The 12908-nt window shown below is 36.3% G+C and overlaps 1 protein-coding gene across 1 annotated transcript; it reads right to left on the bottom strand.

Annotated features, from left to right (window-relative positions):
- Window positions 1-11616: 11616 nt before the first annotated feature.
- On the bottom strand, window positions 11617-12459 carry LOC140021195 (uncharacterized). Its single transcript, XM_072071961.1, has one exon. The coding sequence runs from the start codon at window positions 12457-12459 to the stop codon at window positions 11617-11619; it is 843 nt and encodes a 280-aa protein (XP_071928062.1).
- Between the last annotated feature and the right edge of the window lie 449 nt (window positions 12460-12908).

The following is a 12908-nucleotide window of genomic DNA, read 5'->3' as shown; positions in this document are numbered from 1 at the left end:
GGATTGGGATTTTCCTTTCAACCTTTGTCTGAAACGAAATGCCTCTTCGTTTCCCCTCTCATCCGAGCTCATGTTCGAAAGACCCCATTTCTTTGTCATTATAGCCTCAATTAAATAGTCAAACATTTGTATGTTAATGCCCAAACGGGTGAGCATTGATTATGCTTGTTTCAATGCCTCCTATTTCACTTTCTTCAGTTTCACCCTTTTCATATTCTGGGATTTGGCCTATTTTTTAAGCCTTTATATTGAGCACCTCAGAATGTTCTTTAGCCACAGCTACTCCTGGTGGTTCAGCTTGAGGTAAGATTTGTCCCCCAATTTTGTCGTTCATGTGGGTGATTTGGGTAGTGTGTGGCGTCGGTGTGTGCTTAATTCCTACAATTTGACATTCGGCCATTGTAATTTAGCTGCAAGATACAGATTTTTTCACAAATTTGGAAGGCCTTTGTAATTTGATTGGTTTGCTTGTAATGTTATAGGTTTGGAGTAATAGCAAGAAAAAGCTCTCAGTGGGGTTTCTGAAATAAGGTTAGCTTTCTGGGGTACTCTGCATCTCTGAATTATGGACAAAATTCATTTGACATAACTTGATTGTGATGCTTTGTGAATTGAACTTTTATATCGTTTATTGCTGCTTTTAGAGCTAACTATTAATTCACTGATAAATGAGCGTTTCATCATATTAAACAGGCACAAATGCTTTGTTATAGTGAATGACAATTCTGAAATTGCTATGACTACCTAAAAAGATGAACCAAAAACAGTCCAAATAATTGCTAAAAAAAACAACAGGGTGTTCTGTTATTAGGAAACAACCCAAACCTCACACAGGACAATCGCCAGTGTATCTTCAGACATAAACTCCCGAATCAGAAATGTAAGTTATAAAATTTGACATTTTGGTAATCATTCAATAATCATTACTCATCACAATGTTATATTCCACCTCAAAACACATACATCTTCTGTTGTCCCTGGTTTCAAGGGGATACGCTCTTCATTGATGCACAGGTTGAATTAAGATGCTACTACGAACTAAAATACATGTAAGATATCATATGCTGTAAAAATTCACACGAATTGAACTACCATCGAGTATCAGAACCTCTGGTGCATTAAAATTGTTGTTACATCAGATTTGAAACAAAGATTATATGCTAAATATAGATATTTTCCCATTATGAACGCTTTGTGCATAGAAAACTTGATAAATTAATCAATTTGAGATACTAATGATGGATAACTGATGGAGTTTCCCATTTAGCTGTAATCTTTGATAGAAAGATTACATAATTCCTTTTGAACTACTCTATTATCTATCTCGTTGTTGTTATCTAAAACAATTTTATAAATATTTGTCCGTACATCTTTGGGAACTTGCTGCATCTAATTATTTGTCTTTGGGAACTTGCTAATTTTAATATTGGGTGGCTCTTATATTGTTTGTCTTATAATCGTAGCTGCCTCTAATTATTTCTCACAATGTACTATTATTTGTTGAACGAAAAACCTTCTTTAATCATAGTTTTCTAGATAAAATCACTCTTACGAACTTATATTCAATATAGGCAAAAGTTACTCTAATATTTCAGGCCTTGGGGTATTTATAAAAGATGAAAGTCCAAGAAGCTATCCAACAGTAAAAAGACTAACTGTTAAAAACTAACCATTGGAACTATTCCAAACCAAATGCTCTGCGTCCGAACCATGCGGTCGATATTCGATCGAGCGACCGATGCAAATATTTATTGTCCAACAAACGCATTCAAAAGATATCAATAGCTTCCCAAGTTTTACATTTAATTTTCAAATAACCGATAGAGTAAGTTAGCATCGACACTTTGCCCAATGTTATTTGCTTTAATGTTCAAGATGACGACCCTTCATTATGCATCTGATGCAGTGTCCGATGTTAGGAGATATCTGTACTTAGGACATTTGATCAGTAATTGCGCGTCCGATACTGAGCAACAATTTTCATTGCTTCTTAATTTTTGTCCCTTTTTAAAAATGTTTGAGCATCTGCTCTAGCAAAATTCTCACTAAAAACATTAGTTCAAATCATTATTTTGGTTCGTTAATCATCAAAATTAAGGATTGATCGACCTAAATATTCAATTTCCCTCTTTTTGATGATGACAAATAAAATGATAATTTCTTTGATCAAATAAACTCAAATAGTGTGAGGACTCGCAAATTTTCTTATTTTAAATTCCTATTACGAGCTCATTTAAACATTTATTTGGCCGTTTACTCCGAATATTTTATTTCAATTTTTTTAGACCCAATTACTTGGAACTATGATTTACTTATATTTTTAAAATGACTCGTTTCAAAATTTAAATTTTGAAAGCTCGTTAAGTGGGAATAGTGAATACGCGTTTGGAGTCAATAATCGATTCGAGAACACAATAAGCTTGAAAAATGGGAGACTTGTACATTAGTCTTGAAATATGTATTTTTATGTTTAAGCGTTCAATTATTAGTTAGTGATACTATCGTTATAAGAATTTCTTGGAATTTCCACTTTATCGCGCACAAATCGGAATTACGCGTTTTCGTGTGCGTGATTAATTGAGGGGTTTAAGACCTTTATTTTGGAGCTATTAAGAATGAATAATAATAATATGAATGGAAGTGCATTGGAGGTTTAGTGCACAAATGAAACAAACCCGAGAGAAAACAAGCACGAAACGCGCGCGTTCGCGCGCTATTGAAGGTTTGACTTTTGAAGTATTTTTGGCCACACACTTAAGCTTCCTCAAGAAGCCTTAACATCAGATTTCACTCCCTCTCTCTTCACTCTTGCTGGCCGGCCACCCCCAAGGAAGAAGACAACCCAAAGGTCTTCCATTTCTTGCTCCATTTCTCACCCAAATCACCCCAAAATTTACACTCACCTTGCAAACCACTTGGAGATCAACTCAAGCTAGGAAAAGGGCTTCATTTGCACGGTTTTCTTGAGCTTCAAAGGACTAAAATTTTCTACTTTAGTCATCTAAGAAAGTAATCAACGAGCAACCTCTTGAATCTTAGTTTATGGAAGTAGTATTGCACTCATGAGCTCTTGGATTCTCATGGGTAGCTTTAAATTGTTAGAAATTTGGTGAGTGCGCTCTATGAAATCCCACAATGGCTTTGATGATCTGATTTGATGAGATTGGATGTTAATTGTGTTAATTAAGTGTTAATTTAGTAGAGTTAAGTGATAAAAGTGAAAAGGAAATCAAATGAGGGGTTGCATGTTAAGATGCCGATTCTGCCCCTGCCATTGCCGTGCACTTTGGTGTACTTTCTTGAGATCCAATTGACTTGTTTCTGATGCAAATTGTAATATAGGTTGTGTATAAAGTTTCCTAAAAAATTTACGTGATTTGGATGAGTGAATGTTGAGTTTTTGGAAATTTGTCAAAACTGGAATTGTGTCCCATATTACTCTGGCAGTGATTTTGTTTCGGCTATAACTCTTTGCTCCGATGTCGAAATCGAGTGCCGTTTGTGGCATTAGAAACTAGACATTTCTAGTTTTCCAATGGTATAAAATTCATGCCATGATTCTACCTGAGTGAACCATACCAATCATCTGAACCTGCCTGTCCTGTTTCACATCTATACTAGAAGCCCTGTTATGAGCTGCGACTTGATACTCAAATATGAGCTAGTTATGGACAGATTTTTAAAATGATTTCTTCTAAGAAATTGTAACCATATGAATCTAGTTTTCAACACCACCAATCACGCTCAATTCCAAGTTGAATTGAGTGAGTTGTGGCCAAAATCCGAAACTGACTCAGTGATGAAAAACCCTTTTTTGGCTAGTTGGATGCCTAAATTTTGATTGGGACTTGTTGTTTCGAAATTCTTGGTGTTAACCACCTACCAAATGTATCTTAAATGTTTCTTAGACATTTCCTTCATAAATGGGCCATGTTTGAAAAGATTTCATTGGCCAAATGTTTTAGGAAAGGGAAATGGAAGTACAAGGCAGCTTTGTCTTGGAAATTTGGAAAAATTTAGTGATTTTGTTAACTAACATTCCGGATGAATTTTTGTATGATATTTGACAGAGGAATATCCCCTATATGGTAGTATAATACTACCAAATTTGGTGCCATTCCGAGTTCATTTAGATGCCCAACCAAAGCCTTAAAGTCCATGTTTAAATCTGGAAAGTTCTTGTTTAATAGGGAAATTTCAGTAACTTTGAGCCATCATATCTTGGTGCTCAAAACTCCAATTCGTGTTCCGCTTGTTGTGTTGAAAACTTTGATAATACCTCTATTTGAGTTCCAAATTTCAGAGGTTAGTTCACGTTGTGTGAATTTTACCGAATTTCCAAACTTGGCCGAAAATCAACCCAAATCTGTCTTGGCATTCCAAAACAGCCACTTTGAACCAAATTTTGAATATCTTCCATTTGGAATCATGGAAAGGTGTCTTCTAGAAACTTTTAGTACTTTGAAAGAAGTTTCTAACGGTATCAAATTTTCCAACTTTGGACTTGTAGAGAGTGAGATATGATTTTTCAAAAGAATACTCATAAATTCGAAAATTCTTAGCCATTTTAAAAAATTTTGCGTGGGAACATTTTCAGAGAATCCAACCGTATATCCGACCAGTTCTTGGCCGGATTGGTGGTGAAATTTGAAAAAAAATTGGATCCTTCTCTGCCTTGAATCCGGCCGACGATCCGGCCGGATATCCAGCCAATTCTTGGCCGAATTGTATCGCGATCCTTCTAAGTTTGTTTGGAAAATGATTTGTACCTACTTGTCCCGTCCAACGATTTCAAAGATGAAAAATCAGATTTCGCTTGTGTTTTTAAACCCCACTTTTGAACCTCAATTTACGAGTAATTAAGGCTCATTCTCGTGAAATTTTCCTAGATTGTACAAGTGTGCAATCTTCCTCGATAATTAGGGGTTTTAAGCGATAGTTTATAATAGTTCATTATTAATTGCTCAGGCACTCAAGAGGACCTTCAAGAGGATCCCACGGTGGACGCCTGAACCCTCAAGTGGACATTTCTTCCTTATTTTACTTGATGAGTGTCATGTAAACCTGATACATGCTTAATTGTTATTAGTGATTGGAGATTTTGAAAATGCTGAGTCGAGTTTGTACTTTACCGCACTCGGTCTCATTTAAATGAATCATGAATGACTTGATTGAAATGAAATGAATGAATCATGAATGATTTGATTGAATTGAAATGACTAAATCATGAATGACTTGATTGAAATGAAATAAATAATTGAATGTATTGAATGATTGAATGAAATGATAAATTATGATATGGCTGCATAAGTCGATTGGAGCGATGCCTCATCGACCACTGAACGATTGTAAGTACCACACCGATTTGGTGGGAGGTACCTCTCGAATCGTCTCAGTATTCTAAACCATGCTAAGTCGATTGGAGCAGAGTCTCATCGACTTCTGAACGATAGTAAGTGCCACACCGATTCGGGTGGGAGGTACCTCTCGAGTCGTCTCAGAACCATAAAGTATTCTAAGTCGATTGGAGCGGAGTCTCATCGACCTCTGAACGATAGTAAGTACCATACCGATTCGGGTGGGAGGTACCTCTCGAGTCGTCTCAGAATCATAAAGCACTCTAAGTCGATTGGAGCGGAGTCTCATTGACCTCTGAACGATAGCAAGTACCATACCGATTTGGTGGAAGGTATCTCTCAAGTCGTCTCAGAACTATAAATTGAGCGATAACAAGTACCACACCGATTTGGATGGGTGGTACCTCTCGAGTCGTCTCAGAAACATAAATGGAATAAGTAAAGTGCTACGAATTTGATTATCTACCCGGGTGATGGGGTGTCATCATGAGAAGGTATTAAATTGAATTTGGGCAAAGCAATTGAAAATTAGCTCCTAAGAGCTCCTGCATCCTACTCAAGTGTATTTATTATAAATTATGAATTACTTGAATCTTATAGCTTTCATTATTGTGTAAGTGCTATTGTTATTAAACTATGTGTCTTGCATGTTTTCTCGGCCTCACGAGCATTCGCTCACCCCGTTAGATTTGTTTTCCTTAACAGGAGCGGATATGGGAGGAATTATGGAGAAGTTTACTTGGTGGCTCATTTGATTAGAATTTTGAATTTATTTGTTTAGACAACTTTTAGAAGTTGCATATTTTGGAAAAAGTAATTGTAAGTTTGAAATTGTGATGTAAGATTGAATATTTACGTATGGAAATAACTTCGTACTTTTATTCCGATTTTCATTGTTACTATTAGACTTTAAGTTTGAATTGGAATTGTCTCGAGTCCTGGCGAAAGCTAGATAGGCGTCCCGCGGATACCCTTGGGTTCGCCCTTGAGAGAAGTGGGGGCGTCACAAATAGACTCTTTCTTACTCTATGGTATTTCAAAGATCAAAAAATAGAATTCAAGTAAACTCGCCCTAAGTGCAAACTTAGCAAACAAAGTAATATCATACAATTTTCTTCCCCTTTTGACATCAACAAAAATAAAGTATGTAAGAATGAAGAGAAATTGATCATGAAGAAAGAATTACAAGTAACTTCTTCTAAGATTAAGCATATTGTATATTCTAGTGCCATAACAAAAAGATTTCTCATCAAATAAAGCTTTGAACTCCCCCTTATAATTAAGCCAATATCAAAATTATTTCTCATCAAATATATATCCCTTAAAATATACATGTAGGTCAAGTAAGTATAAAGGCATAAATCAAGTTTATAATTTTCTTCCCTTCAAAGACATTTATTGAAGTAGATATGAGGGAATTCATGCTCATTCTTTCTATAGTTTTTCCTTTTTTGTGATATGTATGAATAAATACCAAGGAGTTCATAAAAGTTGATAGGTATTGAATCTGTACAATAATAAATACCTACTCAGATAAAATATAAATTTTATATATAGCAGTGAGCAGAGTCGAATCTACAGGGATTAGGAAAAATTTGTTTCTTCTAGAGCCCAGAATAAGGGGGATTTTTATAAAAATGGGAATAATTAAACAACTCAAATAAATAAATTAATAAATTAATAAAATACTAAATGACAACTTATTAAAATTGAATCAAGAATAAATAATCTCTAACCAAGAAACAATTTTGGAAATGATTCACTCAATTGATCATTGATGCAAAAATAATTTCCCTTATTCACTGATAAGTTATAACTACCAAACAAGCGATGACAATTAACTTCTCTTTACTGTATTGGTGATTAAGATATGACTGTTAATCATTGCCCTAATCAAGATATAACCCTAGATACGACCTTAGAGTTCAATTTTTCAATTGCCTTAGAAATTAGAGAAGCTCTATTCTAACCAAATAACAAACTACGAGAATTATTTTAAATTATCCGATGTGTCTCCTTGACACAAATCCAATTATACCAGTAACACTATTTTGAAGCAATTAAATAATTACGGATTTAACTACTCTAATTGGTTCTAGGTTATTAGATTAATTTAAATATCGGGCCCTGGATATTCAAATAATATAATAACCATAAGAAATTAAATCAGGGAACATACAAATACCAGTAAATAAAAGAAGTAAATATAATCAATTCGATCTCATAATTTTAGTTGAACCAAATCCTCCGTTGTTTCTTGACTAGAATGAAGAGCTTAGTGGATCTCTATTGGAGAAATTCCACGCAAAATAGTAGAAGTCATTGCCAAAACCATTCTCCGATTATTAGATGAAGTCAAGAGGAAAAGGGAAAGGACAATGTCGTTCCTCTTCCTTGCGAAAAAGAAAAAGATAACTACTATGATGTTTCTTTTCATTTTGTTTCCTATCCCTTGTGAGAAAGAAAAGATAGACGACAACCTTTCTTTCTTTTTTTGTTTCCTACTCCTACTAAACTACTCTTCAAAAACAAGGTTCCAAATCTACTAAGTCAACAACTCTTATCCGAAAAAAGAGAAGTCCTAATAGATAGATAGACTAATATCCTAGCAAAAGTAGGAGACTATCCATTCGATGAATAATCTGATTTGCACAATTTCAATTCAAGATTCGAGATCACATGCAAAATCCCTAGCTTTCCGAACATGCAGGATAATACTTTGATGCGGCCACGCTAAACAATATAAAAGTCCAGTGAAAAATCATGTCTTTAATTCCTTTCCGCTCCGAGTTCCTACAATCAACACCAACTACCAAATATGAGTAAATCTATTACCTTTTTCGCATTCAAATTCGGTAAAATGAAATAGAGTACCTCATTACCGCATTCGAATACCAAATTAGTTTATAAAATTATATAATATATAGATAAATACTATTTAGTATTAGTATATACTACTAATATATTATTATATTATATAGGTAAATGCTATTAATAATAGTTAGTACATGGTATTATCATGTACTTATAATAATAATAATATATAATAATGTACAATATATTTTAGTATTTGTTAATTGTTATATGACTATAATAATACAAATATATAGTAATACATAACAATATAACATAACTATAATACTTATTATTTTATACATGAGTAACATGCTTAGAATTAGATAATAATTAATACATATATGTATAATACTAAATATTAAACAATAAACATAATTAGTAATTAGAATTTAGATATTGGTAATTTGATACATTATTAATGTTTGAATTATTGAATATTTGAATACGTAACCTATAATTTGCAAGTATTAGTATGGTCTAAATTTACATTACATATTTAATATAAAAATTCATATTCTCTATTCACTAATCTTAAGCCTTTAAATATAGACAAGACAATTAAGCAGTGTAAGTGAATGCATATAACATCAATGTATTAGTGTATTGACTTTCACAATAACATATGTAAATAAATAAGTTTTATTTTGATTTGAAATAAATTATAAGTTTGTAACTAATATAACTCATTACTAATCATTGTAATTTGTAAGTTTGTAACTAATATTACTTATTATTAATCATTGCAAATTATAAATTCATAAATTATCACTAATCATTGTACAATCTAAGATTTATTCTAGTTAAATTAATCACCTTTTATATGTTCCTTAAATCATAAACTAAGGATTCTAGGTATAAGTGATCAAATAAATGCCAATTAAACCACAAAATGATTAGAACATAAGTAATGTGTTAAATTATGAATAAATTTGAGGATCAAATCAGTAATAATTTTTAAATCATTGAGGAGCATAATGAATGTATTATAATTTAGGAGCCCCAATTTGTAAATTAAAAATTACACAATCACTTCCTTCAGGACCATAACAGGATTGTCTCATCAGTTTTTTTTTGTTTAATAAATGAATTCGGTTAGACCGAATTCGTTACCATTTTCGAATTCGAAATCGGTTGCGAAATAAATTCGGTTATAGCCAATTCGAAATTGAAAACAGTTTAGATTTCTATAAATCAAATAATCGAATTCACCAAATTATCGAATTTGTACCGTTTGCTCACCCCTAGAAGCCATGACAGAGCTAATTGTGATGTATTTCTCTCTCTATCAATATTACCAATTGTCTAGTGTCTTGCGTTGAATATAGGCATACGCCCCTTCCACCATTGGAAATGGTTTCAATCCTAGTGCATCACTGTGAATTTTATCCAATCGGTCATCTAACCCATTGAGAAAGATGTACACCTTTTCTTCCTATATGATAGAGTTACACCTATTAATATCGGCAGCACACTCTATTTGGTTTGACTAATGAAAATCAATCTCTCTCCACAAGCCTTACGGGTCATTATAATTCTTCTCAATTAGCCCTCCAACTTGTCTCATCCTGGTAACTTTCCTCTGCAAATCATACAATTGAGATGTATTAGCCCCATTGAAATAAGTTGTTGTACTCCTCCAACTTGTCCCATCCAGATAACTTTTCTTTGCAGATTATACCCCATTGAAGTAAGTTGTAGCAATTGCATTCCATAACGTTTTTGCCTTAGGAAAACGAATGAAATTTTTGATCAAGAATGGATCCATGTTGCTTATCAACCATCCATTCATGATTCGAGTTTTTAGTTCTCTACCATCAATTTATAGGATCTATCGGTGAAGGTTGTGAAAGATCACTATTAATATATCCTAATTTGTCCTTGCTCGAGATACACATCTCGACAACTTGGAACTACAAGGCACAGTTGATGCCATCTAATTTGATGTCAATATTTGACTTCTATGAATCATTGCTTGGTATATTCTCCTTGCTCCAAACTAAGATTTCTACAGTCATGACCCGAACCCAAGAATTGGCCAAATAACTTTTGAACTAAAATCTTAGGTTTAAAATGGTTAACGTAAGTTATTCAATAGCCAATGGGTCCAAGCTTATAAACCATTTCTTTTCCTTTCACAATGTGGGACTACCTGTCATAATCCATATTGTCCACTTGGTCATGTTCAGACTTTAGAAGTGACTCTCATACATGGCATGCAATTTCTTGCAGACTCTGAGGTGACCCTCGTACATGGCACACAATTCCTTGGGCTTCCTTGTGTAGTTAAAACCATAACACATTGACTCAAACTCATTCTACGTAGAGACCATGCAAGATTTGCTATGATACCAACTATCATGACGTGGACCCAAGGGCCGGCTCAAATAACTTTTGAACTGAAATTACGGATTCAAAATGATTAATCGAAATTATTCAATAGCCCATGTTCCAAACTTATAAACCATTCATTTTCCTTTCACACGTTTGACGTGGGACTATTATTATTATTTTTTTTTAAACATGAATGCATGAATTAGAAATTTAATATAGGAAATAATTCAAAATAACAATAACTATGGTTAGGCTCTGATACCAGAACCAATGAAAATCCCTATTTCTTTTTTTTTTTGCCAAACTGTTTATTTCATTACTAAACTGGCAGAATACAAAGAGTTACCGCTGCCCTCAGTTCCAAGAAACAGCAAGAGGGCTATACCCTCCCACCTTGAGTACGAACAACTGGGACTCCCCTACTATCCAAAAGTAAAATAGCCCTAACCTCCCTCGGGAGGTGCTGGAGTGACGTGCTGAAAAAATCATCCTGGGAATCCGTCGTTGCTAATTTATCCGCCGCGGAGTTCGCCTCTCTGAATATGTGTTTTGCTGTAGCATTGAAGCTTTTTAGCAGACCCCGAATCCGGCGTAATGAGTTACATAACGGCCATTTCGCCAAAGTCCCCGAGTCTAGCAACTGGACCAATCCCGCCGAATCCACCTCCACCAATAATCTTTGAGCCCGACCTCTATCACAGAAGAGCAAACCGTGTAACAATGCCAAACTCTCAGCAGTCAGCACATCAACATCTCCGAACTCTTTGTAGAACGCAAAGATCAATTTACCCTCATGGTCCCGTAGGAAGCCGCCCCCTGATACCTTCCCTCTCGTCACGCTGGCATCTGTATTCAACTTGACCGCTCCCTTCGGTGACGGCAACCACGACCTCACCACGCGACTCATTACCCTCTGTCTCCAAGTAGCCAATATCGCCCATGGATCATCCGAGTCACCCTTGAAATGCTTTAGGGAAAAGGCTTTCGCCCTCCCTAACTCCTCAACTAGGCTCCCCACTGCCCATATTATCCCTTGCGGATCCATCCGAGTCCCCTCAAAACGTGCCTTATTTCATGCCTGCCAGATGCCCCACACAATTAAACATGGAGTAACTGTCCGAATATGATTAGCCGAGACAGATGACATAGAAGCAAACCAAGATAAGCACTCCGCCGAGATCGACTGCGATCCAGGGTGAAGTAGACCAAACCTTTGTTGAAAGAAACTCCAAACCTGTTCCGCCACTGGACCACCTAGAAATAGATGGTTCAAGGATTCCTCCTGCAACGAGCAATAGCTACACCGAGACGCCATCATGATGCCTCGTTTTTGCAGATTCACCTCCACTGGGATCAAATTGCGCAGCACTTTCCAAACTAGGAAGGAGATTTTGAGCGGGAGGATTTTATTCCAGATGAACCCATCAACAAGGGAGAGGTTTCGTCTACACCGCAAGGCCTCCCACCCATCCTTCACTGAAAAAAGACCCGTTGGAGACCCCAACCACACCATCTCATCTTCCTGATCTGGGTACAAGGTAATCCCCTGGACCTGTCGAACCAACCCCAATGGAAGCCACACCTGCAGCAACCCGGTGTTCCATTCCCCCTCTTCAAAAAACTCAGCCACAAGTATGTGTAGCGGATCAATCCTACCTAACACCTCAGCCAAGGGCACCTCCAGCAGCCACCTATCATACCAAAAGTCGACAAACCCTTTACCCAAGCACCACCGAATCCTTGACTCCATAAAGTCCCGGACTCGCTCCAGCCGACGCCAAATCCCCATGGGCCTACTCACTTGCATCTTGCCCAAATGGCCGCTCCTAACGTACTTCACATGCATGAACTCCGCCCAACGAGACCTATCCAGGCGTAACTGCCACCATAGCTTGCAGGCAAAGGCCGCGCTCATGTCCCCAAATGACCGCACCCCCAAACCCCCCTCTGATGTTGGGAAACAAATCCTGTCCTAGGATGTCCAATGAATGCCTTTCGCACCATCCACTTTATCCCACAAAAAGGCATTGCATATTCTCCCCAGCCTCTGGAGGACCGCTTTCGGCGGTTGAAGGACTTGCAGCAAGTACATTTGAATGGAGGAGAGCACATGCCAAAGGTGGACCAACTTACCCCCTGTCGAGAGCAGCCGGGAGCTCCAATGCGACAACCGACTTTGTATCTTTGCCATAATGGGATCAAAGAGCGTGCTCGCTACCCTGCCCCTAGATATTGGAGCTCCCAAATATGTGAATGGAAGCGTTTGCTGCTGAAACCGTAGCTTCTCTCGGACCAGCGCTACGCAATTCTCCGGCGCTCTGTTTGAGAGAATAAATGAGATCTTACCCCCATTTATTCACTGCC

Source organism: Coffea arabica, chromosome 11e (assembly GCF_036785885.1).
Source record: "Coffea arabica cultivar ET-39 chromosome 11e, Coffea Arabica ET-39 HiFi, whole genome shotgun sequence".
Lineage (NCBI taxonomy): Eukaryota > Viridiplantae > Streptophyta > Magnoliopsida > Gentianales > Rubiaceae > Coffea > Coffea arabica.
This window is presented reverse-complemented; position numbering and strand designations above follow the sequence as displayed.

What these genes read in the sequence shown, in the direction of transcription:
- LOC140021195 (XM_072071961.1), bottom strand. Translation starts at nt 12,459, where the DNA reads ATGAGCGCGGCCTTTGCCTGCAAGCTATGGTGGCAGTTACGCCTGGAT.